General features: G+C 44.0%; 1 protein-coding gene across 2 annotated transcripts in view; it reads left to right on the plus strand.

The window, feature by feature from the left end:
• GEMIN5 (gem nuclear organelle associated protein 5) overlaps nt 1-26,095 on the plus strand; it is a 33,786-nt gene that overhangs the window by 293 nt on the left and 7,398 nt on the right. The window contains exons 2-28 of one of the 2 annotated variants that reach the window (XM_075274806.1): nt 1,160-1,315; nt 2,860-3,014; nt 4,311-4,492; nt 5,306-5,457; nt 6,069-6,188; nt 7,070-7,202; nt 7,958-8,117; nt 9,440-9,652; nt 11,175-11,260; nt 11,511-11,593; nt 11,937-12,073; nt 12,861-12,934; nt 13,351-13,532; nt 13,963-14,102; nt 15,743-15,914; nt 16,049-16,267; nt 17,999-18,118; nt 18,546-18,671; nt 19,077-19,172; nt 19,803-19,940; nt 20,145-20,292; nt 20,384-20,503; nt 21,016-21,226; nt 22,180-22,440; nt 22,574-22,736; nt 23,597-23,996; nt 24,074-24,158. In XM_075274806.1, coding sequence (XP_075130907.1) covers nt 1,171-1,315; nt 2,860-3,014; nt 4,311-4,492; nt 5,306-5,457; nt 6,069-6,188; nt 7,070-7,202; nt 7,958-8,117; nt 9,440-9,652; nt 11,175-11,260; nt 11,511-11,593; nt 11,937-12,073; nt 12,861-12,934; nt 13,351-13,532; nt 13,963-14,102; nt 15,743-15,914; nt 16,049-16,267; nt 17,999-18,118; nt 18,546-18,671; nt 19,077-19,172; nt 19,803-19,940; nt 20,145-20,292; nt 20,384-20,503; nt 21,016-21,226; nt 22,180-22,440; nt 22,574-22,736; nt 23,597-23,996; nt 24,074-24,158 — 4,221 coding nt within the window. In that variant the 5' untranslated portion in view covers nt 1,160-1,170. The remainder of the gene's footprint in view (nt 1-1,159; nt 1,316-2,859; nt 3,015-4,310; nt 4,493-5,305; nt 5,458-6,068; nt 6,189-7,069; nt 7,203-7,957; nt 8,118-9,439; nt 9,653-11,174; nt 11,261-11,510; nt 11,594-11,936; nt 12,074-12,860; nt 12,935-13,350; nt 13,533-13,962; nt 14,103-15,742; nt 15,915-16,048; nt 16,268-17,998; nt 18,119-18,545; nt 18,672-19,076; nt 19,173-19,802; nt 19,941-20,144; nt 20,293-20,383; nt 20,504-21,015; nt 21,227-22,179; nt 22,441-22,573; nt 22,737-23,596; nt 23,997-24,073; nt 24,159-26,095) is intronic. The other variant, XM_075274807.1, reaches the window with a different exon arrangement.

A 26,095-nucleotide genomic window follows, 5' to 3' on the forward strand; every position in this document is an offset into this window, starting at 1 on the left:
CATCTGTACACTGTAGTTAAGATCTACACACTGTATATGTATATCAGCATGCTGCATATAACAGCTACTCATTGTATATTATATGTATACACGGTATATAACATCTATACATTGTATATAAGACTTATATACAGTATATATCAACATAGTGTATATAGTACCTGCACACTGTACATTATAACAGTCACACATTGTATATTATATGTACACGCTGTGTATAACATCTATACACAGTATATAACTTCTACACTGTATATTATATGTACACGCTGTATATAGCATCTGTACACTGTATATTATATCTACATACTGTATATAACAATTGTATATTGTATGTACACATTCTATATAACATCTACATTGTATATACGACCTACACACTGTATGCTATACATACAATCTGTATATAACATCTATACACTTTGTATAACATCTGAACAGTGTATGAGCATACTGTATATAACAATTGTATATGATTTAAATGTACTAGATATGACACCTACACATTGTATATAATATCAGTACATTGTATGTAACACCTGCACACTGTATATAAGACATACATACCATATGTGATATGTACACTCTGTATATAACATCTATAGATTGTATATAATAATTTCACATTGTGTATAACATCTCTATAATAGCTATACACTGTATTTCAACTAGTCAACTTCTATAACATAGCTACACTGTGTATAATAGCTGAATTTAGAAGCTACACACTGTATATAACACCCATGCCCTATGTATAACACCTATACCCTCTGTGTAATACATATACATTACCTTGTATATAATATGTCCATACTGTATATAATACCTTACCACTGGTGTATACGGGGTATAGCTGTTCAGTCAGGTGTATAGATGAGGAGACCATCATGTTATAGCAGTTATTTCGGCAGGCTGGTAAATGTGCCCCTTTGAGTTAAGGGTTCCTGTCTCCTCACAACAGTGCCCAGACTCCTGGTGAGGCCCCTGCCACCCTTTACTTGATGGTTTGGTAGGCGAGGTCATTGCTCACTGATGGTTCCTCTTACTGGCTAATGGGAGATCTAGATACACTGGAGCGCTCACCTTAGTTGACTTATTCCCTAGAAGTCCCCATTACATGTACCTGACACTTATTATATTCTATGTTCTGACTCCATAGGTGACACAAGGATGGGTGACCCAGACCGGATGCTCAGTGCATCCCCTAACTGGTACTGCAGTCGTTCCAGTGATGCAGCGGGGGGGCTTTTTGGCTTTGCTGCTCGTAATTCAGTCTACCTGCTACGTATCAGCCCCCAGGAGCCGGGATTCTACGGTAAGTATCTGTACAGCACAGGGGAGATACTATGAATGTTTAGCTGGGGTGAACCTATGAGAAGATATTGGGGATTTCTTAAAGGGAGTCTGTCACCCACCAGAACTCAATATATGAACCTAGCCCTGCAGATAGATAGGTTAGTGTCATCTGAATCCTGTGATGTTTTCCACTTGTGAATCATTGTCTCTATCTCTGAGATGTCAATATGTACATAAGCTCTTTGGAGCCGTGAAGGCATTGCCGCTTACTCTTTGGAGCAATGGCAATGCTCTTGTTGCGCCAAAGAGCTCATGTGCATATTGACCTCTCAGAGATAGAGACAATGATTTACAAGCGGAAAACATCACAGGTTTAGGTGACCCTAACCTATCTATCTGCAGGGCTGGGTTCATATGCTGTGTTCTGGTGACCCTAACCTATATAGCTGCATATTGTTATACACAGCGATTTTGCAACAACAGGGTAAGTGATTCACAAAGGGAAAACACCATTTGATTCAGGTGTCCCTAACACAGGCCTAACTCTAGGTTTGTGCGGGCCCTTGGGCAAAAGAGCCTCTGTGGGCCTCTTTTGGAGCAACTCATGCGCACTGCAGCAAAAAATAAAACAAACGACTGAACTTGAGTGTTTCTTGCTGAGACAGACCTACTGGAGTGGATTGTAATACAGGCTATTCCATATAAGTAGAACCTGTTCAGATATCGAAAAATAAAGAGGAATTTGAGGCGGATATCTGTCTCAGACACCTCTTTACATTCTTCCCCTGGCTCATGGTGCAGAGCATCTGTATTCTTTTGCGGCTTTCCACTGCTGGTTAGGACCGAATGAATGAGTCTAACCAGTGGGAAGTCTCATGCTGCGGCCTTCGAATTAGCGGCAGAATCTACGGCAAGATCCAGCAGGGCCCTTTTTTTTTCTTCTGTTGTTCAGCAACGTGATATGAGGTACACGGGGCCCCTTGAGGGTTGAAGGGGAAGCGAGGACAGCCATGGGCAGGAGCGGGGATCAGTAAATAAATAGGGTTCGTTACCTGCTGCGATTACTTTAATTTGAAAAAAACAAATCCACAGTCAGCTAATGTCAGCCCTGCCCTGAAATCAATGGGAGCCAGTCAGTCCTTTTTTCCCAGGAGCCGTTTGTTCCGACTCCCGGAAAAAAGAACGGACATACTCATTCCTCAGGCGGAGTCGCCTTCCGAATCCGCCTGAAGACACTCCCGAGTAGGCCCATTCATTTGGGCCTAATCCGGAGCAGAGTATGCGACTAGATGCCGGTGCACTGCATTGGCATCCAGTCGCAGCTACCGTATTTTGGACCAAAAACCCCCATGTGAACCCGGCCTTAACTAGTAATTCCCTAATGTAGTTATTATTCCTTTAAAGGGGATCTCTATATTCTTGATTTTTTATTTATTTTTTTTGCCAAAATCATTGAATGGTATAAAATACTTAGACATTGCCATTCTGGAGCCGACTTATATGATACATATATTGCATATGATGAGTGATACATATATTTAGGTTTTTCTATTTCTCTTCCAGGGGAGCTGGTTGGACATACAGAAAGGGTGTCTGGTTTTGCCTTCTCGCACTGCTCTGGTCAGTCTCACCTCTGTGCCAGCAGCTCTGACGATGGCTCTGTAAAAGTATGGGACACCCAGACGAAGAGTCTAGTCACAGAACACAAGCTTCATCGCGTAAGATCACTAGTCTGTACAAGTGTCTATATAGAGGATGCAGATCAATGATAGAATGAAAGATGAATGTATAAAAATGGCTGATCACAAAACATCACAATGGAAAGAGGGTATCAGATTGGATAAAGTGGGAGGATAGGACACAGAGGAAAGTGGAGGATGGTTGATAGGGGTCCTTTAATAATGGCCAAATATATGTATAAGTGTATATAGAAAGTAATGATCCAGATTGGATGTTTCAAGGGGTTCAAGCATGTAAGAAATAACCATGGGTGTCTCATAACCATGTTAGGACCACACAATGTCCCTGTATTAAGGGGAGATCCCAACCTTGAACATTCATGGCATAGCCACAAGTTCTAGACTGTTTTGAAATCCCATTGAAGCGAATAGAGAGAGCCATGTACAACCCCCTATTCATTCATTCTTCATTTGTGCCATGGATGTTGCAGTGGTCCTTGTAACCATGTAGGTCAGGGATGCCTTTCTCGACAAGGAAAGGGCTCATCTCTGGGAGACAGTTATGGTATATCCTGTAGATATGCTATAAATGTCTAAGATGGAAATGTCCCTTTAAATGAGTAGTTTTAGTATGGGCTAATAGCATTTCGTAGGAGTATGCCATTGTTGCCCATACAAGTCGATCTCATTTCTTCTGATTATACCAGTTTAGAATTGACTGTACCACTACACAGTACCCATACAATAGTCATATAGCTGTGCCATATAAATGTACCCCTAAAAAATTACACACTTCTCTCCTGCATTTTCCTACCCAGCTCTGTACTCCTCCCACTGCAAGTTACATGTGAGTGGCCAATCACAAACCAGGATGTTTCTTACACTAGGTTCACACCTCTGTTCGGGTTTCCATTCGGAGAGTTTACTTGAGGACCTCTTGAACAGAAACCTAATCTGATTTAAAAGGACTCCATAGACTATGACGAGATCCGTCGGATTTCAATCTGAAATTTGCAGAAATTGCAGAGAGAAAAGCTCTGCTTGCAGGACTTTTGTCTCCGCATTTTTAAAGCAGAATGGGTTACGGAATTCCCCAGTGGAGAGCGGGCACAGGTGTGAACGTAGTCTTACTGCGACAGTCTCTGAGGAAAGACTAAGAAGGTGAAATAATGTGTAATGTGTTGCAATATTGCATGGAACTCATGTCCTGGGCATATGCTTGGGTAAGCAAGAAATGAGCATGCGGCTCCTGAGCCATATTTGGCCACCCTGGATATGAAAGGTGATATATTCTCTAAAGATGTTTGTCTATATTCTGTACATCTTTTCCTACAGAACACTATTTCTGCCCTACACTGGTCTCCCCTGGTAAAGGATCTGCTGGTAACTGGAGATGAGAAGGGCATAGTGGTTTGCTTTTGGTGTAACCGAAATGATGGGCAGCAGTTTTTCCCAGAGCCGAGGACCATCCTCTGTCTGTCCTGTGCACCGCACCAAGAAGATCTAGTGGCCATAGGGTAGGTAGCAGGTTTTTAATTAAGAAGAAACCATTAAAGGGGTTTTCTGAGACCCACAAGTAATGGATACTAATGATCATTGGTAACTGATCAATGGGGTTTAGCACCCAGACCCTGCACTGATCAGTTGTTTTGACTGCCAGGAGTTGTATGCAAGGTTTACTGCCAGAAGCAGCTCTTTGCTTATTCAGGTGAATGGAAGCAAAGCTGCAGTTCCTAGCGATCACCACTATAGTGTACGGAGCAGGAAGCTGTATACATTGTACAGGCATACATTGTAGCAATGGTCTGTTCTGAACTGTATAGGACCTTTCCTTCCAGACATACATTTATTTAGGATGTCTGGCAGCCAAATCTGTTGATCTGCGTGGGGTCCAGATGTTAGATATCCACCAATCCGATTACCTATGGATATGTTGTCACTATCCATTTACTTTTGGGTCTCAACCCCTTTAAGATTGCAGTAGACTAGATAATGCCTGGTAGTTAAAGGGGACCTGTCACCAGGCTGGGGGCCCCTATACCAGCAGCATGTTCTTATGCTCCTGAGATTTATAAACCAAAACCTGGTGACCGTATTCTCGTAGATGGTGTTTTAGAGTTTTTAAGCTTTAATGCCAGAGATATGTCTTCGAGTCTTCTCTGGCCATGTGTGGTGCACCTCTGAAACCAAGATGAAGTGAGGTGTACACTCCTCTGCTATAGAGGTGCACTGTCCATGCACCAGGAGCTGACAGAGAGTCCGGGACCTCCAGGCCAGAAGTTATTCTCTTATTCCACTTCATTATCAGACATTTGTCTCCTCTTTCCTAGATACAAGGACGGTATGATTGTCATCATAGATATCAGCCGTAGAGGAGAAGTCACCCACCGTTTGCGGGGACATGATGAGGAGGTCCATTGCTTGGCATGGTGCCCACATCCCCGAGAGGAAGATCTTTATCAGAAGCTGGAAGAAACACAAGGTATATGAATGACCTCCCATACAAAAAGTATTTATACTGCTATATAGAGGGCGCTATGTAAGCACAATGAAGCTTATCAGGGAAGATGAGGTTTACCGCCTCCTCCTATTCAGAACACGTGCATATTTGATCAGACCTAGCATGCATGTGTATGGGGTCAGGAGGAACAGCTGTTCAGCCAACAGCTATTGATGGTGTGTAGGCTCCTTTAATATTCATTATCCAACAGTACAAGTCTCTGCAGAGATTAGGAAAAATTGGGCTGTGCCTAGTATTGCAGCTTAGTTTTATTGTGATGCCTGTTGTTTGTGTGTGTCCTAGGTGTTAGACCTTCATGTATGATCACAGAGTATGTGGTATAAATGTTAATATGAAGTGGGCGCTACTTTCCTGCGATCTATGAAGTCTCCCTTCATGGCCATACATGAATATTTCAAGCTCACAGTCCAGTGATCCTTTTAAATCTGTTAGTCTCTTTGTTATCAATGCTAAAAAAGAATGGATGATATAGCGATGCATTAGTAATCCAGAAAACTGCACGCTCCTCGCCTCCGCCGTCTCCCAGACCTGTGGGCTTGTTTTGATATGGTTTCTTTGTTGCTTTTCATCAGGAGGAGAACTGAACGCAACCAATGGCGATCTCCTGCCGGAGTCTGAGAATAAGGGCTGTTACCTGGCCTCAGGCAGCAAAGATCAAACCATCCGGATCTGGAGTTCCTCCACAGGCAAAGGTAGGAGCCCTCCAGCTTTATCCTGTATTGTGCCCTTATTATGGGGGTGAGTACATGCAGCACTTCACTCTATTAATATTGATGCGTAAAAGTTATTTGCAGTTGCACTTCTTTATATCCGGGTATATTTTAGCCTTCGGTGCTGCTGGAAAGGATATTGGGGAGAATATGATAAATATTGGTTCCTCTTAGCTTGTTTTGCACATCATAGTTAAAGGGCTTTTACTAATGACACTTATCTCCTATTCACAACTGTGGTCGGACCTCAGAGATCACCAGGGGTCCCCAAGTGATAAGAATGGAGCGGTGGTGCACAAGCTCGGCCTCTATCCTGTAGGAAAATGCCTTTAAAGGGGTTTCCTGGGAGATTGATATTAATGGCCTATCCTTAGGATAAGTCGTCAATTTTAGAGCAACGGGGGTCCAATACTCAGCACCCCACCCATCAGTTGTTTGAAAAGCCCACTTCCTCTTCACAGGCCAGTGATGTCACATTCATTGGTCACTTGGCCTGTTTGCAGCTTAGTCCCATTCAAGTGAATTCTCTTGCGGCCTTTTCAAGCAGCTGATCGAGGGGGGGTGTGGCGGTTCCGTTGCCTCTGCTAAACAGGTATTGATGACCTATCCTAAGGCTGCCTTCACAGAAGGATTTGGTCCATGTGAAATGGATCAGATGTCGGCCACATTTCCCAGACTGAACAGGGATTCCTATGATCATAGATGACTATATTGGTAGGTGTTTGTGTCCGGGTTCAGTGTTTGGTTTGGGCAAAATGTCCAACATCCATTCCCTATCTCAGGGAATGAGTCCAGCCTTAGTATCTGTCATTATTATGAAAGTGTTAGACAACCCCCTTTATTTTGTAACTTTTTTTGTTTAGGTATTATGACCCTGAAGTTGCCATATCTGAAGAGGCGGGGAGGAGGAACGGATCCTATGGTAAAGGAGCGCTTATGGTTGACCGTCCATTGGCCGCATGGGCACCCTACCCAGATACTCTCCAGCTGCTTTGGGTTAGTAATTAAAAAAGCCTTCTACATAACCACTGTCAGAACATGATGTTGCACAGTATAGGTGATAAGTATCTGATCATTGCTAGTCTGACCACTGGGACCCTCTGCAGTCACTAGATTACTGTTTCCATGTGCCCTATTTCAGTGGCACAGTAGTCCACATGTGTCCTGCCACTACAGTCAGAGTCTATAGGAGTGCTAGAGATAGTCCAGCACTGTTTTTTGGGATCTCCTTCAGTAAATGGAGGGGATGGTCACATGTTTAATAACGACTCAATTCCCACAAAGGACTCGTGAGTTTGGAGAGCCTTGTGATCATAGATTGATCACTTATCCTGTGCATAGGTGATAAACATTGTTTATGGCAAAATCGCTTTAAACTTAAAGGGTATGTGGAAGAATTAGCAGACCCCCTACTTTTAAGGATCTGGCTTATCTCTTCTAACAGTACAAGCTTTTTGTGAGCCCAATTTGTGGTGACTTCGGCTTGGTCCAGATGACTTATGATCGTATGTAATATATGTACAAGATAACTCCTGCGCTGTTCCAGCTCTGTCGCCTACACAGGCGATATGTCATGCTTATTGGCCTCAGTGCTGGGGCCCCAGCAATGCTCATGTATGACACGTCAGCACATGTAAACAAAACGTATACCTATAACCGAGATGTTTGTAGTGAAGGAACTACAGGGACCGTAATTGATATGAAGATATTTTTTGTGAACCATGTAACACTATCTTATATTGTCTTTGCAGGGGTGAGCTGCTTCTTTGGGAACTAACTCGGAGTGGAAAGCAGAAATGGACCCTTTTGGGCTCCTCAGAGCAGAACCATTCCCGTATTGTGTTTAACCTTTGTTCCCTAGTCACAGAGGAAGGGAAGGAGCTCCTGCTGTCTACATCTATGGATCGGGATGTGAGTACTGTTCTTACGGAGATGAAGGGGTTATTCCCATCTTGTAAATTGATGTATATTTCTAGAATAAGTGGGTGATTCAGAGAATGAATAAATGTAGAGCTGCATGTTGATGTGCACGGATACTGGTGTATACTACATCTATAGCTGGGGTTAGCAAGTAGTATGTCATACGTGTGCTAAGACTGGCACACTAGTCATAACATCCCTGCACAGAAGCTTATGTCCTCTTCCTGTGCCCTATACAAAGTTTAATGCTCCTTAGTGCCCCTATATGCAGTATTATGCCACAGTATGATGCCCTATTTGTAGCTCCCTACCCCCACAGATTATGACGCCTATTAGTGCCCTTCACATACTTTATTGCCCGGTTACCGCTCTGCTCCCATTCTCTCAGCCTTCAGCATCTGTATGTACTGATCTCATCTATAACTTGGCAGAGGTAGAGGTCCATGTGACTGCACTCCCATTCCTCTGTAGTAGCACCCTGCTCTGCAGACTAATGGAGGAGGCTGAGTGACATGTACAGTCACATGGTCTTCCACCATCAGTTAAGGTCCGACTAGATTGGTACAATCAGATGCCGCAGGGTAACAGAATGGAGGAGGAAAGGTAAATGGTAATAAAACAGACGTGGCTTCTGTATGGGGCACGTCACTCACCCTCCTAGAGTAGTAGCACACCTCTACAAACTAGTGGAGGAGGCAAGTGATGTGTACAGTCACATAGTCCTCAAACCATTGCCAATTTATGGATGAGTTCAGTATGTGCAGACGCCGGAGGCTGATATAATAGAGCTGGACCGATCATCGGTAATGCACATGACCAAGAGGTGGAAAATATTGTGTGGGACATTAAACTATGTGGGGGCCACTAATAGGCTTTATACTTTGTGGGGGCACAAATTGGGTATCATACTTTGTGGAGAACTTATTTTGGAGCATTATACTGTGTATAGGGCACAATAAGGAGCATAATACTGTATATAGAAGTCCTGACGTTATAGTTCTCTGTTGAGTTAGAATTTTTTTTTTTTTTTACCTGTGTTGGAAGCGTCTATCCATCTAATGCACATATGAACACAGATTGGGCTAGGTTCACACACATATAATACTGACGGAATCTACTCTCTGTAATACAGCTGCAAGTCCTGTTATATCAACTTTTATGTGGGGTTGGATGACATAAGGTATTGTGCGGCACACTGAGTACTTTGTCTTTGATTTTTATTATCTAAATCAACTTGCCGTAGAAAAAATATTGCCCACTCCTGGTCTATAGGGTGTCTATACTGTTACGTTGATGCTGACTTCTGTGTGTAGGTGAAATGTTGGGACTTGGGCTCCCTCTCTTGCTGTTGGTCATTGAGCTCTCTCGGAGGCTTTGTCTACAGCCTGGCCTTTTCACCGGTGGCATCCGGATGTCTGGCCGTCGGAGTGGGTGACAGCATGATTCGTGTGTGGAACTCTATATCTGTAGTAAATGCGTACGACGTGAAGACACTGTGGCAAGGCATCAGATCTAAAGTGACCGCAGTAAGTACATTCAGATCTCCAGGATAATGGGTGGGTACACCTTAGGAAAGATCATATGCCTCTTGAAATCCACCTGTTTGCATACTTATCTCTGCCAAGTACTTGATCTCAGTCTTTACTGAGAACTAGGCCTTTAACCCCTTCCCGACATGTGCCGTAATAGTACGGCGCATGTCGGGTCTGTAACTATGGCGACCGCCCGGGAGCCGGGCGGCCGCCATAGCCGCCGGGTGTCTACTGCTTTAAGCAGTAGACAACCGGCTCTAATGCCTCCGATCGGTCCCTGGACCCAGTTCCCTGGCCGGCGCATGGGCGCCGCCATTTTGCCCAGGATCGCCGGCTCCTGGAGCATGCTCCAGGGCCGACCCCCCGTTGCCATGACAGCCGGGAGCCTGAACAAGGCTCCCAGGCTTGTCTGCAAATCCTCTCTTTTGCAGGCTGGTGTATGCAGCCTGCAAAAGAAAGGATGATTTTTTGCAATGTATTACAATGCATTAGCATTGTAATGCATTGCATTAGTGATTAGACCCCCTGGGGTTCAACACCCCTAGGGGGTCTAATAAATGCAAAAAAATAAAAATAAAAAAAAAAGTAAAAAAAATATATAAAAAGTATTAAAAGTTCAAATCACCCCCCTTTCCCTAGAACACATATAAAAGTAGTTAAAAACTGTGAAACATATACATGTTAGGTATCCCCGCGTCCGAAATCGCCCGCTGTACAAATCTATAAAAATATTTTTCCTGTTCGGTAAACGCCGTAGCGGGAAAAATAGTCGAAAGTGCCAAACCGCCGTTTTTTCACTGTTTTGATTCTGATAAAAATTTGAATAAAAAGTGATCAAAGCAATAATATTTCCCGAAAATCGCAGAACTAAAAAGTACACCCGGCCCCGCAAAAAAAGACGCCCTATGCATCCCCGTACACTTACGTATAAAAAAGTTACGGCCGTCGGAATATGGCGACTTTTAGAAAAAAAATTTTTTAACACAGTTTTGGAATTTTTTTTAGGGGTCAAAATGTAAATAAAACCATATAAATTTGGTATCCCTGGAACCGTACCGAAACACAGAATATAGGGGACATGTCATTTTGGCTGCACAGTGAACGCCGTAAAACCAAAGCCCGTAAGAAAGTCGCAGAAATGCATTTTTTCTTCAAATCCACCCCATTCTGAATTTTTTTCTTGCTTCCCAGTACATTATATAGAATAATTAATGGTAGCATCATGAAGAAAAATTTGTCCCGCAAAAATTAAGACCTCATATGACTCTGGGAGCGGAGAAATAAAAAAGTTATGGGGTTTAGAAGGAGGGGAGTCAAAAACGAAAATCAAAAAATGCCATCGGCGGGAAGGGGTTAATTCAGAGCATTGGTGAGCTGTCTTATCCACCAACAATATGGAAACTGGAGGATAGGGTCGTGCTAACTGAGCAGAACTATAGTCCTTACACAGGGAGGTTCTCCCATTTCTTTTGATGCCCCATGGATTTTGCTTCTTTCTCACTTTTGCTCTTCGCAGCTCTCTTGGCATCCGACTAAGGAGGGAAGTTTGGCCTTTGGTACAGATGATGGAAAAGTTGGGATTTATGATGTCTTTTCTTCCAAGTAAGTCACATGAATAATTCTGTATTCTAATTGTGGTGTATCTTGTGTGTATACAGGTGTAGCAGAGTTAACTCCAACGTCTACAATTGGTTAAACTGCTGCAGTGTGATACCTTATCATAGAATACAAAAAAAAATAAAAAAAATTCCTTTTATTACTGAATTTTTCTGTAGTGAGATATTAACCTTCAACAAGTCAGTGCTACAAGGACTTCAGCTCGTGATATTTTTTTTTTCTGTTTGTTTTGCAGACCTCCTCAGATTTCTAGTACTTACCACAAAAAGACTGTATATTCTATGTCCTGGGGTCCTCCATTACCCCCATTCTCTTTTGGTAAGGTTCTGGTTTTATAAATTGTATTACAGAGTATAGTCTGTAGGCATTATGGTGTGTGTATAGAGAGAGAGATATATAGAGAGGAATATAGCTATAGGAGAGAGAGTGAGTGAGTTAGATATAGAGAGTAATATAGATGGATATAGAGAAATACAGAAAATATAAAAAAGTAAAATAGAGAGAGAGAAAAATATTTATGTATGTTTACACACAGTATATAAAATATAGAATCATGCATTGCTGGGAAACAATACTAGTGAACAGACTGCGAATAACACAAACTATATAAATAGTAGATTTCTATCTGTCATAATGGTACTTTTCTCTGCATTTCCACCAGGTGCTGAAGGGGACCGGCCTCCATTCACACTGTATAGTTGTGGTGGAGAGGGGCTTATTTTTCAGCACAACCCTTGGAAGCTGAGCATGGAGGCCCAAGATATTAACAAGCTTATCCGTGATACAAATGACATTAAAGTACGTGAGTCTCTCTATGCCCCATTGAGACCTTCAGATAGGATCCAGTGTGCAATAGATGTGAACATCACATACAACTTAAAGTGACCGTACATTTTACAGTAAAGAGGATCTGTCGCCTCTCCTGACATGTGTGTTTAGTAAATAATTGTATCCCCCATGAAATAAAACCACAGAATACAATATAAAATGATCACACTCACCCACAAATCCATCCATAGTGCTGCACCTCCCTACAGCTCATCACTGTCTGCCACCCTAACCATTCTCTCCGTTCTGACAATGACATTAGACTTGCATCCTCTGTTATCTGAACATCCCACTGCGGACTCCAAGACTTCTTGAGCTGCACCGGTGCTCTAGAATGCTTTACCCCAAACAATTAGATTAATACTGAACTACAGCAGGTTCTAAACTGCCCTAAAGTCACATCAGTTTAGGCAGGCTTACCACATGACCTCACCACATTGTTCTCCACATACTACACTTGCATGTCTTATCACAAGAATTGGGAATTGAAAATGAAAATGGTTGTGAACTTGCGGAATTCTCATGTTGTTTTATTAAAAGGGTATTTCTGGGTTATGTAGAGGCAGAACGAAAGCAAAAAAATGGCGGTCTAATGTCTATAGCCAATGTCTATGGTTCTCCCTGTAGAGTGACATGGTAGGCCAGGTGCTGCATGTAACATTCATATTGGATACTTATAGCAGGGTTTGCGTCTAGGTCTTGTATACAGGGATTTGAGCTACTTTGTGAATTAATTGTTAATGAATGTTTTTTTCAGCACAAGTTACCCACACATACAGAGCTGAGCTGGAAACCAGACTGCCAACATTTAGCTATTGGTAATGAAGATGGGTATGTAATCTCTTCTGTAATATATCTTGGCTGCTATATAGATGTGATAGTAAAGGGCTATTTTAGCCTCGTATCACTCGGATATGCCATCACATTACGATCTTGGGGGACCGATCCTGAGACTGATGGCGGCCCTATGGCCCATTCACTTCTTTCCCCTGCACATTGGTGCTATCTAGCTGGGCACTCTGTACAGGAAAAGAAATTCACACGCTGCTGTACAGAATCTGCACAACAAGCCCCTTCAATCTCAGGATTGATGGGGGGAGGGTCCCAGAGATCAGAGCCCTCTCACCATGGCATATCCTAGAAATATGAGATAGGAATAACCCTTTAATAACAAAAATAATTGCTGCAGCACCTCTGGAGTCATAACAGTGTGAACTACATCAATGGATGTCCTTATATTGTCACAGGAGTATTGAAATCTTCCGCGCCCCTCATCTTGAGCTGATCTGCACTATCCAACAACATCATAAAATTGTCAATGCTCTTCGCTGGCACCATGATCACTGTGAGGATCCCGACCTGAGCTTCCTCCTTGCATCCGGATCCAATAACGCTGTTATCTATGTACATAACCTCAAGGGGGCGCTAGGTGAGGTTCGACTTATTAAGGGGGCGTTCACACTTACGCCCCTGTCTGCTCTTTGGGTTTCCATCCCGATCCCTGGAAAAACTGCATAAGGGACGGCTTACCAGCAGTCAGTTTAAAAACCCTTTCATTTGAATGGGTTTTAAAGCAAATTGCCAGTGTCCATATGCAGCCTCTCCACGGTGAAACCGGTTTTGTTTTTTTTTTCCACAAGTCCTGCATGTCCAACTTTGTGTCCATGCAAAAAAAAAACGTTCAAAGTAATGGGTTTTTAAACTGACCGCCGGCAAGCTGTCTCCTATGCCGTCCAGGGATTGGGATGGAAACCCAAAGGCCAGACAGCAGACGCTAGTGTGAACGCCACATTACAATGTTATGTTGCCATGCATATGTTTTCCTGAATTTGCAGCTGTGTTTTCTTTTGTCACTACAGAGAACTCTGCCGAAGTCCCGGTCACCATAACAGATCCGTTCCGTACCTTGTCTGGGCACACTGCTAAGATTACGAGTCTGTCTTGGAGTCCTCATCATGATGCTAGGCTGGTATCTGCCAGTTATGATGGCACCTCTCAAGTAAGATGAATATGATGGAGGATCATTGTTGATATTCCTGTTGGTGTTTTTGCGGGTACCCCACTGGCCCTCTGTGTGCAGGAACATGATGACCATTTTGACGACACATCTCCTGACTGCAGCAAGAAATTGCGCGAGCAGTGGTGACGGCACTATAGGCGCCAAATAAGGTGGCCACTGTGACCACGTGACATGTCATAAACAACAAAGCCCCCTTTTTTTCTCCTCACCTTATGCCTGGGTGTATCCTATAGTCCAAAAATATGGTAATTGTTAAACTCATTGCACAGGTTTGCATGTGACGATATAGTCCTGTAAGGTTAGCTAACTAGACCTTCTGTAAACAGACCCCGTTCTGACACATCAGATACATCAGTAAGTAACAGGTTCTTAACACGCCTCAAATAATTCCTGGGCTCTGTATTTATCTGATGTAGCCTTAAAGGGGCTCTATCAGCAAAATCATGCTGCTAGAGCCCCACATATGCGTGCATAGCCTTTAAAAAGGCTATTCAGGCACCGTAAAAGTTAAATTAAACTACCCCCCCGTTTTAAAATAATAACTTAGAAAAGAATCTTCTCTACTTACGGAACGTGCACCCTGGGCGGGCCCTGGGCGGGCATTCAGGGTGCGCCGTCTTCTTCTTCCCCGCCTCTTCTTCCTCTGTCGTCTTCGGTCCCGTCCTCCTCCGGCGCTTGCTCGCGGACACTGATAAAAAAAAAAACAGCCCGGGCGCATGCGCAGTAGCACGCGGCTTCTACTACGGCTACTGCGCATGCGCCCGGGCTATTTTTTTTTTATCAGTGTCCGCGAGCAATATTGCTCATGATTTTTTTTTTGTTCTGTTCTTCTCTTTTAAGATGACTGGTACAATATTATATCAATTTCTGAGTTTTTCACTTTCACAATTTTCATGAATCTGCTGGATGCTGTAAGTGCTAGAAATCAATGGCTATTGGAAGTCCTCAGGTAGTAAACCGCTTCTTGTGCGGTTATTGTTTGCACCAACAATGTCATACCAGGGACAATAGCTGATGCACAGCTCATCTACTCCCCCTTCCTGCACAGTGATCTCTATGGAGGCCACAGAGCTTTCCCACAACACTCTACCATAGTAAAATTATATATATCTGGTTTAAATATGAATAAAAATTAGGTGATATGTTAAAGGTTTTTACAGGCTAAAATTATTGTTAACCTGTCCTACAGATCAGTGAGGGTCTGGCACCTGGGACCCTTACTGATCAGTTGTTCTTAGCAGCTCATATACAGAGAATGGAGCAGACAGCACTGTTCTTTGTGAAGTGAACAGGCCCGGTACTGCAGTTCAGTTTCCACTCACTTCAATGGGAGATAAGCTGTAGTGACTTGGTTACTTTGTGTAGAAATACAGTACATGGCATATAGTCATGGCCATCTTACTAGAGATGAGCGAATAGATTTTAAAACTCTAGTTTCGAATACCTCGCTCCATAGGAATGGAAGCAGCCAGCGCGCGGCCGTTGCTTAACCCCTTGGTGTTCGGCCGCTTCCATTCATTCCTATGGAAGCGAGGTAATCGAAACTATAGTTTCGAATACTATTCGCTCAAATCTACATCTTTAGAGTTATCCATGCTATTTTTTTTTTTTCTTACCAGGTTTGGGACGTACTACAAGAAGAACCAATCAGTAACTATCGGGGACACAAGGGGCGATTGCTCTGCGTCCAGTGGTCTCCTGTAGAGGCTGACCAGGTATGGACAGGGGCAGATGACTTCTGTTTACACAACTGGTCCATATCAAAGCAGGAGCACAGTCGACCTCCCAAAGGTCAGTTTAATTATTTTAGGCTCATATTAAAGAGTCATTTTTAAGCAGAACTCATGTAACACCTTCCCTCCCCCCATCCCCCCCCCCCCACACACACACACACTCATACACACACTACATTTTCTTTGTTCCAGGAAAAAAGTCTGTTGACCTGGAGAAGAAACGTTCTTTGCAAGTCAAAAATAAGGCCAAGAAAAAGAAGAAGATAGACAACATCACTCAGGAACTTGGAGGAGAAGTGGTGAGCAGGGAGCAAGAAAGCCCTCTTACCCCGACACATAATGGAACATCTGATCAAGAAGAGGATCAGGCCTCGTCTGAGATCATTCCTGAGAAGACAGTGCTGCAGGAAGGTATTCTATGTCTATGTAAATTTTGGGTCTAGTCATTGGGCCATCAGTGTCAGTGCAGTCAAAAAGTTTAGTGGTTTCCAATGGCACTTTTTAAGGGGTATCCCAGCTAGAAAAATGTATCAACTATCCACCAGAAATGTGATATTGGTTTGTGTCCAGCTTCTGGGAGCAGCAGTGTGAGTATAATAGAGTCAGTGTGGAGGATAAAAGCCCAAGGTTCCCTGTTTTCAAGATCAGTGGGGGTCCCTACAGTCACATCATTCATGATCTCCTATCTAAATATGTGCTAACCTGAAAAATCTATAATCTAGATTGTGGTGGGCAATGCATGCACATCCATTGTTGTTGGTAACATGTTGTATTACACAGTGACCACTCAATTTAGTGCACTCACAAAGAGTCAGTGAGTAAACTCGTGACTTATCCGCTCCTATGGTACATATAGGCAAAGACATGCGAGACCCAAGAAAAATCTGTGCTTGCTGTTAGGGAATGGAAACATCTGTATTTCCATCAACATATGGTGTATATATATAATCTTGTATAAGCTAAACAGTCTGTACTTTAGACTTCTCTTTATAACATCGTAGCAAACCCTCAAACGTATTAGATCTGTAGTTCGCCTCAGGCGGCGAAAGGGGCAGGTTCGCCCCTGCTTACACATAGACCATGTTTCTGGGGAGGAATATGGTTGTGTGTGTGAAGTCTTAGTGACTTGTCCTGGGTATATAGGTCATCACTAACTGGACAGTCCCAAACACTTGGCCATTTATTCATACATTTCTAGGAGAAATAACAGAGGAACGACACAACACTTATATATAAAGATGCTCCAGACTTATTACTTCATGGATCGTGTACTTGTACTATAAAAGACATGTCAAGGGAGATAACCCCCTTTATATTAGAAAACTGGCCATTGTCGCTCATAGTAACCAATCAGAGCTCAGCTTCTATTTTTTCATTCTGCTGTGGAAAAAGAAAGCTACAGTGTGATTGGTTGCTATGGGCAATGAGGCCTAAAGTGTATTAGAAAGTTGAACAAACTTTATTGAAATGTGGACAATCCCAATATAGAGAAATCCTGAGAATTCTAACCAGCCTGTGTAGCCGAGAACAAGTCTTAAGAATACGATTTTATCTCCTTTTAACATTTCTTACACTTCTGCTGCCATATAAATAATTTAGGGAATGAAGAAATAAAGTTTGTATAGTCTGTGAGCTGTCAATGTACGGCCAAGACCTCTGCAATGATTCCTGCTCCATAAATGATGCATACGTATGAATAATTCATCTCCGTACCAGAGGTTCCCCCGACCCCCTGACCCCCCACTTGTTACTGCAGGCACGTCTCCAGTGTGAGGGTTACATCGGGTCTTCCCTCCATCTTGTCTTATTATCGAGGGACCTGTGTATATGATGTTACGTGAAACTTTTTAGACTTTTAGTTGCTTTGGGCGTCAAAATAATTAACACAATACGCTGCATTATTTATAGCCAACCAATTAGCTCCTTGGTTTACTGCAGTAAGACTGCTGCAAAACTACAACTCTCAACATGTCCTGACAGTCTGCTGGGAGTTGTAGGGCTGTAAATCTATTGTATACCTATGCTCTCTATCTAAAAGTATGTGAACTTACAGTCTTATGGGCTCAGTGACTTATAATGTGCCATATTCAGTAACCCCCTACTATATCATACATTGCATATATTCTCTCTGTATAATTCTAGCTGTGACAGAATCTCCACCTGTGTCCGATGCTTCACCTCTGCCGAGTATAGAGAAACGCAGTCCAAGCCCATTATTTAAGAGAGCTGCACCCAGGAAGGAGCAATCGAAGGAGAAAGGAGGTTTGTAGTGAATCAATGGTTAAAGGGGTTGTGCCGTTATGGACATTTATTCCTTATCCATAGGACAGGGGATAAGTGCCTGTTCTCTGGGGCCTGAAACAATGGAATGCCAGTGCGATTGTATGACGGGAGCCCCATTCATTACTAGGATAAGGGTCCTGGGATTGGACCCTTATCCTCTATCCTGTGGATCATAGGAGGCTCTCAAATCACACTCAGATGACAGTCTGCTGATCACATGAGCTGATCACAAAAGTTTGTTCATTCGGGTGAATGAGCGCATCATTCACTTTACATTACTATGCCCTGTACTACAGGGCTTAGACATAATAAATTTCTCTGGTGCAGGGCTCTATAGAAAAGCTTTTTAAGATGACTTCCATTATATTTCAATTGAATACGCATTTCCATATCATATCTCCTCTAGATCCCCACAGCCGAAAGAAGAAATCCCGTTCTATACTTCCGATAAGCACCAACAAAGACCATCGCTCTAAAGAAGAGCAACATCGGGATTGTATGAAGCTGGCAGCCATCCTGTGCACCAATGAAGGTGAGGATATCACTCAACGTACCCCCAATAATGACCATGGAAAAGTCAGATGTCTTTTTTCTTTCTTCCTATTAGACTTTTCTCCATTATTTTTGAGTTGACACAGTTTGCATACTTTACAAGAATTTTTGACTAGATACAATAAATTAAAATCGTATTGTTAGTTTATTAGAAATTCACATATAAATGCCATTTATGTGTATGTCCGCCTAATAAGCAGCCACAAACAGAATTGTGAAACCAGCTATTGAGGGAAATATTCTGTAATGCAGGTTGTAGAATTTATATGATGCAAATCGTGTCATAGACCTTGTCCATCTCCTGAGCTCTCATTGTTACTGGTTATTCCACAACCTGGCAGCCATATTGTAGCAGAATACTGACTATCTCCTCCTTTCTTAACAGAATCGGCAGTAGGGATGAGTTCCCTGAATGACCTTTCATCGCATCTTGGCCTCTACAGTGACCGAGCAGTTCTGCATCGTCTCATGGAGGAAGAAGGTGAGCAATGGCTATTTTCTTGACTGTGAGCAATGAAAAGTAAGAAGGGACTAAGGTTAAGTCATAAACATCAAATTATTGGAAAACCCCTTTAAATGAGATTTCCCATCTGGGACATTTACAGCATATTCACAGTATATGCCATAAGTGCCCTACAGCTTTAGGTCTGACCTCTTGGAACTGCATTTTCCTTGAGAATGGAGGTCTCTGACCCTGTGTCTCATGGTTGCAGTGAGAAGAGAGTGAATGCAAAGAGATGGAAATGCACGGTGCACTTTTCACTCATTGCAGCTTTGATTCAGGAACCCGTCACTCTCAAGATAAGTGTGGTTCATAGAGGTGGAACATTTATGGAATATTCTGTGGCTGTCATGAGTGTCCCATTTCGGAAAACCTCTTGCAATATGAATGAGATAGATGCAGTTCACGTCATACAGGCACTAAAGGGCTCAAGTGCTTTAATGAAGTGATCACTGATGCAGGCTATAGGTCATGGGGCAAAAGAGGTGGATCCAAGGACAATTAAAGGTATTTTCTGCAGTCATGAGTCTGTAATGAGATAAATACATTGTATTTAATGAATTCACTTTATGGGTTATTTATTTGACGTCTTACCTGTTTTTACATCAGGAAAAGGTCACCTGGAGAGTGGACACTCAGAGCTCCAACACCAGGTCATGTTATGGAAAGGTGACCTGCAGGGGGCGATACAGCTTGCTGCAGAGCGGGGAGAGCTTACAGACCAGCTTCTTGCTCTTGCACCAATGGGTAAGTATGGCAGATGTATATAGAGTCAGAACTCTCAAACTACAACAATATGGTCATCACTAGGGTGAATTCACTTTTTTTTTTCTTATTTCATTGGGGAAAACGGTCCTGCATTTTTGTTTGACTTTCTGAATAATGGAACTGAAGGCATTGCCTCCTGGTTACACCCCTGCATGAATATCATTCTGTCTTCCTCTTATTTAGCTGGATACAAGGTCTGGGTTTGGGCTGTTGAAGCCTATGTGAAGCAGCTGTGCTTCCAGGAGCAGTATGTAAAGGCCGCCACTCACCTCCTGTCCATTCATAAAGTCTATGAGGCAGTGGAGCTCTTGAAAGGAAACCACTTACACAGGTAAGTGGGTCTTTCTCATATACATCTGTAAGGAAGGCACAAGTCTTCTGAGCTGAAACGTGGCTCATCATGTATTTGGTTTATCTTCCAGAGAAGCCATTGCTGTGGCCAAGTCTCGTCTACAGCCAGATGATCCTGTACTTAGAGATCTATATACCAGCTGGGCCACGATTTTGGAGCAAGATGGTCACTATTCTATGGCAGCTAAGTGGTAAGGCTATGCTAGATGGCACTAGTAAGCAGGTAAAGCACCAGGTGCATCCTGGGTACTGTTAGGGTGACCTGGTCAGATTTTCAGTGATGCAAAATGACCAAATGTAACCAATTATTTACTGCAACATATTGTGCCACCAAGGTATAAAACGTTGTGTGCCCATTCCCTTTCCCTAGAGGGGTTTTTCTGTAACTTATATTTTGGTGACCTTTCCTGCTGATCATCTGTGTGAAGATGCTGTACTGGGATGATATCACATACAATGGTCACATGGTACAGCAGAAACTCTTATAGAAGCACTGATCCCTTTAGCACCGCTCAGAGATTTCTGTTACTGGAAATATGACAGAGCATACTAGATAAAGTGTAATTGATGTGAATGGATTCCTAATAAGAGACATCTCCGAGCAGTGACCAAGTGGTTGATTTCTTATAGAGAACTTTTGTTTCAGTGGCGGTTGAAGTTCCAATGATCAATCTATTGACTAATTCTGCTTCACCTTTTTCAGTTACTTAGGGGCTTCATCCCCATATGATGCAGCTAAAGTCCTGGCCAAAAAGGGGGATCTGTTATCTCTCAGCACCGCAGCTGACCTTGCACTACTCTCAGGAGAGAAGACTTTAGCAGCCTCCTTTGCTCTGCGCTGTGCACAAGAACACATCACTACCAAGAACTGGGTTGGGGCCCAGGCATCTCTGAAGCAGCACCCAACTCTGCTGGTGAGCCACTCACAGACCATTTACATTCTATCATTACTGTCAGTGTAATAAAGGAGACAGAAATAAGATGGTGGCCATGTATAATGCTCCCTTCTCAAAAGCTCCATTTATACAGGGTCCATGAATTACACTACTTGGGCAGGAGGCTGGGGAAGATGAGAAAAATGTCATACTCAGCTGTCCCCGGCGCTCTAGTGTCCCCTGTCACTGTCCGGTCAGTTCCCACTGGTACTTGTGGCAGCGGAAGTATCGACCACACATATGCACCCACCTCTGGGTGTCCACTTTGTCTTTGAAAACCCCTTTAAATCCTTTGTAGTTTTAAGATATGTTGTGATAATAGTAACCTTGTCCTTAACTGGTCTCACTAGCAACAAAGGTTTAGGAGAAATATTGGTAATGTATAGAAATTACCATAGTAACCGGTCCGGTTGCACACTAGATTCTTATTGGCCGTTATGGACACTTTTTTTTTTTTTTTTTTTTAGCTTTTAAGGCCGTAAAGAACTAAACTGAACAATTGTGAATTTGTCTCAAACAAACTAAAACGGCCATCACGACGTGTATTGTTATAAATTATTATACTCCAAGGTGTCTTCAGACCCTGGAGTATAATAGGTGGAGGCCCAAAATATTGATACTCTCCTTCCCTCACCTCTTTGCGGAATCCGGCTCTCTCCTGGTGTTGTCATGTGCCCGAAGTCACCACTGAGGCCTTTGATCGATGGAGTGTCGGATTCCGCAAGGAGTCCCTTGGGCCTTCACCTATTATACTCTTGGGTCTGAGGAGGTCCCCGAGTATAATACAAAAACACTTTTGGTTCTATCCAAACTTGTTTGGCTTGAAACAAATCAGGAACCTGAACAACCCAAATCTAATAAATCTTGGAAGGTTTGCCCATCTCTAGAAAGAACATGGGAATTCTGCTTATGTATATTTGGGTCATTTGCAGGGACACCGGCTGGTTTTCTGTACCAGTGAACTGCTATTTAACCACCTTGAAGACAAGACCCCGGTGGATTGGAAGACACAGGCCACCCCATGTCTTCATAATTGGGTGGGACATGGCAGCGAAGAGCCATTTATAAATAAACTGACCGGCCTCTGGCAGATGGAGTATGGCCTGTCCTCGGAGGAGCAGTACACCGAGGCGTATCAGCAGCTGTCTACATCTGACATGCCACCAACCACAGCCAACACCAACCCCAAGCAGGTAATGGAGCCATTTATGTCTCTTATTCACATTGGTACATTCCTTGCTGTCTGTCTGCGCATTGTCATTTATTAACACTTTCATTGTCCATGGCTGTTTCTTTAACTTATCCTGGTTGGTTTCAATCAAACAGCTTCTTCTCCACGTCGCTCAAGAGGTGGCGCTGTCTGCTCTGAGCTATCTTTCAAAGAACTGGGATAAGATGGTGTCAGCGTTACTCCATGCCATCTCCCGCTGTCATCAGGCAGGGCAGTTCACATTAATGCAAGAAATTTCCCAGCTGCTGCTTCCTAAAGGTAAGTCCTAGAGTATATCCGATCCAGTAAAGAGGTTCTGCAGGGAGGGTTTTCGTATTCGCTTCCTCTGCTTCTATGGCAGATGTACGATGAGTTTTCAGGCTGGCTCAATCCCTGTGGTCAGAACTAAGACCCAGCCCTTGAGTCGCTCTGCCTCCTTCGTCCTCTCCTGTGTACTAGGCAGTTACCTGTAATGTTGAGCTGACTTTACTATTATAATGCTGTATACAGCCAGCCCCTATAGTACAGGTTACTAGTAGTGAACACAGAAGAGGAGGGAGAACTCAGGTCCCGGGTGCTCATTTGGATCACATAACGAAACCTGTGATTCATCCACAATAGAACCTGGGAAAGTGGTTAGATGAATTCTCATTGGATAACTCCTTTAATTAATTCTGGGGGTCGCAAGAACTGGTCCATTCACTTCATCTCTGTCGGGACAGATGGAAATCACCATCCCAAAGAAGTCAATGGAGAGGTGGCAGAGTTCCCTCAGTACCACTCTAGTGACATGGGGCCCAAGTAGTCAGACCTCTAGATCAGATACTTATTCCCTATCCAGTGCCATTAGTGGGAAATTTAACTCTGCAATTGTCACCTGAGCCCCCACAATGCACTGCTCTCTAGCATCAGGAAATTTCTGAAGTTAGCTTCAGACATGAATAAAGAAGAAAACCTAACGTATTAGAAAATGACCAGCAAAATCTATGCAGACTTTCTCTACACTATGTAGCTTTTAACTGTCTGTTCAGTTGTGAACTGTTCCTTTAAAAGAATATCGCATTTGTATTACCTGCGATTGTTACTGCAGCACAGCATGATACAAGATGGCATGAAATATTATATGTCCATATCTGCAGGTTGTGATGAGCTAAGACAAAACCTCAGCCCAGACAACAAACAAAGCTTAGTGGCGTGTGACAGTGTGCAGGCGTTCCTGGCCTATATCCACTTGTATGACATGTGGTGGACCCCGTCAGATGTGAAGATGGAGATCTCGTCTGGAGAAGATGTAGTTGCCTCTGTCCCAGGGGACAAGGATACATCAGAGATTGTTTGTGATTTTGGGGTGTTGCTGTCAGACCTCCATGCCGGTTTCCAGAATGCCCAGCGAGAGATTGCGGATGTTCAGCAGGCTCTTCGGGAGATGATTCAGCAGCATCAGAGGAACCGGCAGATCCAAGACAGCTCTCTAGAGCTAGACCAGGACTCCGACTCCAACCCAACATCCTCACCCGAGAAAGGTCCTGACAGCAAGATGTGAGTAGACTATGAGACGTCCATTATCATTGCTCCTTCTATAAGGTCTTGTGTTTATTGTCATTCTGCTTTCCTAGTCCAAATCCGGTGTCCCTGACAGAACTGATGAAGAAGCTTTCTACAGCGAATCATAAACTGGCTGAATATCCTGAATACTTAAAGGTAAGTGCCACAGCACCAGGACCACTCTACGGGTTCAGTCTTAATAAATAGGATTTAAAGGGGTTTTACAGGACTTGCATATAGATTATTAGGATAGTTCATCAGTGTGTAATCAGTGGAGGTCTGGCACCCAGGACCCCCACAGATCAGATGGTAGAGGAGGCTATAGCGCTATACGTTGAATAGTCACTGTCCTTGGCCAGCCCTGCCAATCTATGCCAGGGATAGGCCAGCAATATATATTCCTGGACCACCCCAAAAAGGGGGTTGCATTAGGACACATCTTACATTATTGGTAGGGGTCCATGCTTCCTTACTTGTGGCTGTGCCTGGTACTGCAGTTTGTGACTGGGCTGGGGAGTGTCATTGATCGCACATTGAATAATTACTCACACTTTATAATATACTAGCAGTTACCCGTGACTTTGTCTGTGGGTTGGCGGTGGCGCTGAACCGCTTATATTTCTTGTCCTCCCATGTCTGCCCCCAGTTTCTTGGCCCCCCCCATCTCTGCCTCCAGTTTCTTTGCCCCCCATCTCAGCCCCCAGTTTCTTGTCCCCCATCTATGCCCCCAGTTTCTTGCCCCCCCCCTTCATCTGCCCCAGTTTCTTGTCCCCCCCCATCTCTGCCCCCAGTTTCTTTTCTCCCCATCTCTGCCCCCAGTTTCTTGTCATCCCCCTCTCTGCCCCCAGTTTCTTGTGTCCCCCCCTTCATCTGCCCCCAGTTTCTTGTCCCCCCATCTCTGCCCCCAGTTTCTTTTCCCCCCATCTCTGCCCCCAGTTTCTTTTCCCCCCATCTCTGCCCCAAGTTTCTTATTCCCCCCATCTCTACCCCCTGTTTCTTGCTCCCTTCATCTGCCCCCAGTTTCTTGTCCCCCCTTTCATTGGCCTCCAGTTTCTTCTCCCTCCCCATCTCCGTCCCCAGTTTCTTGTCCCCCCATGTATGCCCCCAGTTTCTTGTCCCCTCGTCATCTGCCCCGTTTCTTGTCCCCCATCTTCCTCAGTTTCTTGTCCCCTCGTCATCTGCCCCGTTTCTTGTCCCCCATCTTCCTCAGTTTCTTGTCCCCCCATCTCTGCCCCCAGTTTTTTGGCCCTGCATCTCTGCCCCCAGTTTCTTGTCCCCCCTTCATCTGCCCCCAGTTTCTTATTCCCCCCATCTCTGCCCCCAGTTTATTGTCCCCCCTTTCATTGGCCCCCAGTTACTTGTCCCCCCATCTCCGTCCCCAGTTTCTTGTCCCCCATCTCTGCCGCCAGTTTCTAGTCCCCTCATCATCTGCCCCGTTTCTTGTCCCCCATCTCTGCCCCCAGTTTCTTGTCCCCTCGTCATCTGCCCCGTTTCTTGTCCCTCCCTTCATTGGCCCCCAGTTTCTTATTCCCCCCCATCTCTGCCCCCAATTTCTTGTCCCCCGTCATCTGCCCCCAGTTTCTTGTCCCCCCATCTCTGCCCCCAGTTTCTTGTCCCCCATCTCTGCCCCCAGTTTCTTGTCCTCCCCCTTCATCTGCCCCCAGTTTCTTGTCCCCCCATCTCTGCCCCCAGTTTCTTGTCCCCCCATCTCTGCTCCCAGTTTCTTGTCCCCCCCTTTCATTGGCCCACAGTTTCTTGTCCCCCCTTTCATTGGCCCCCAGTTTCTTGTCCCCCCATCTCCGTCCCTAATTTCTTGTCCCTCATCTCTGCCCCCAGTTTCTTGTCCCCTCGTCATCTGCCCCGTTTCTTGTCCCTCCATCTCTGCCCCCAGTTTCTTGCCCCCCCCCATCTCTGCCCCCAGTTACTTGTCCCCCCATCTCTGCCCCCAGTTTCTTGTCCCCCATCTCTGCCCCCAGTTTCTTGTCCCCCCATCTCTGCCCTCAGTTTCTTGTCCCCCCAATGTCTACCTCCAGTTTCTTGTCCCCCATCTCTGCCCCCAGTTTCTTGCCCCTCCATCTCTGCCCCCAGTTTCT

The sequence above is a fragment of the Leptodactylus fuscus genome, chromosome 5, assembly GCF_031893055.1.
Source record: "Leptodactylus fuscus isolate aLepFus1 chromosome 5, aLepFus1.hap2, whole genome shotgun sequence".
In the NCBI taxonomy this organism is placed as follows: Eukaryota; Metazoa; Chordata; class Amphibia; order Anura; family Leptodactylidae; genus Leptodactylus; species Leptodactylus fuscus.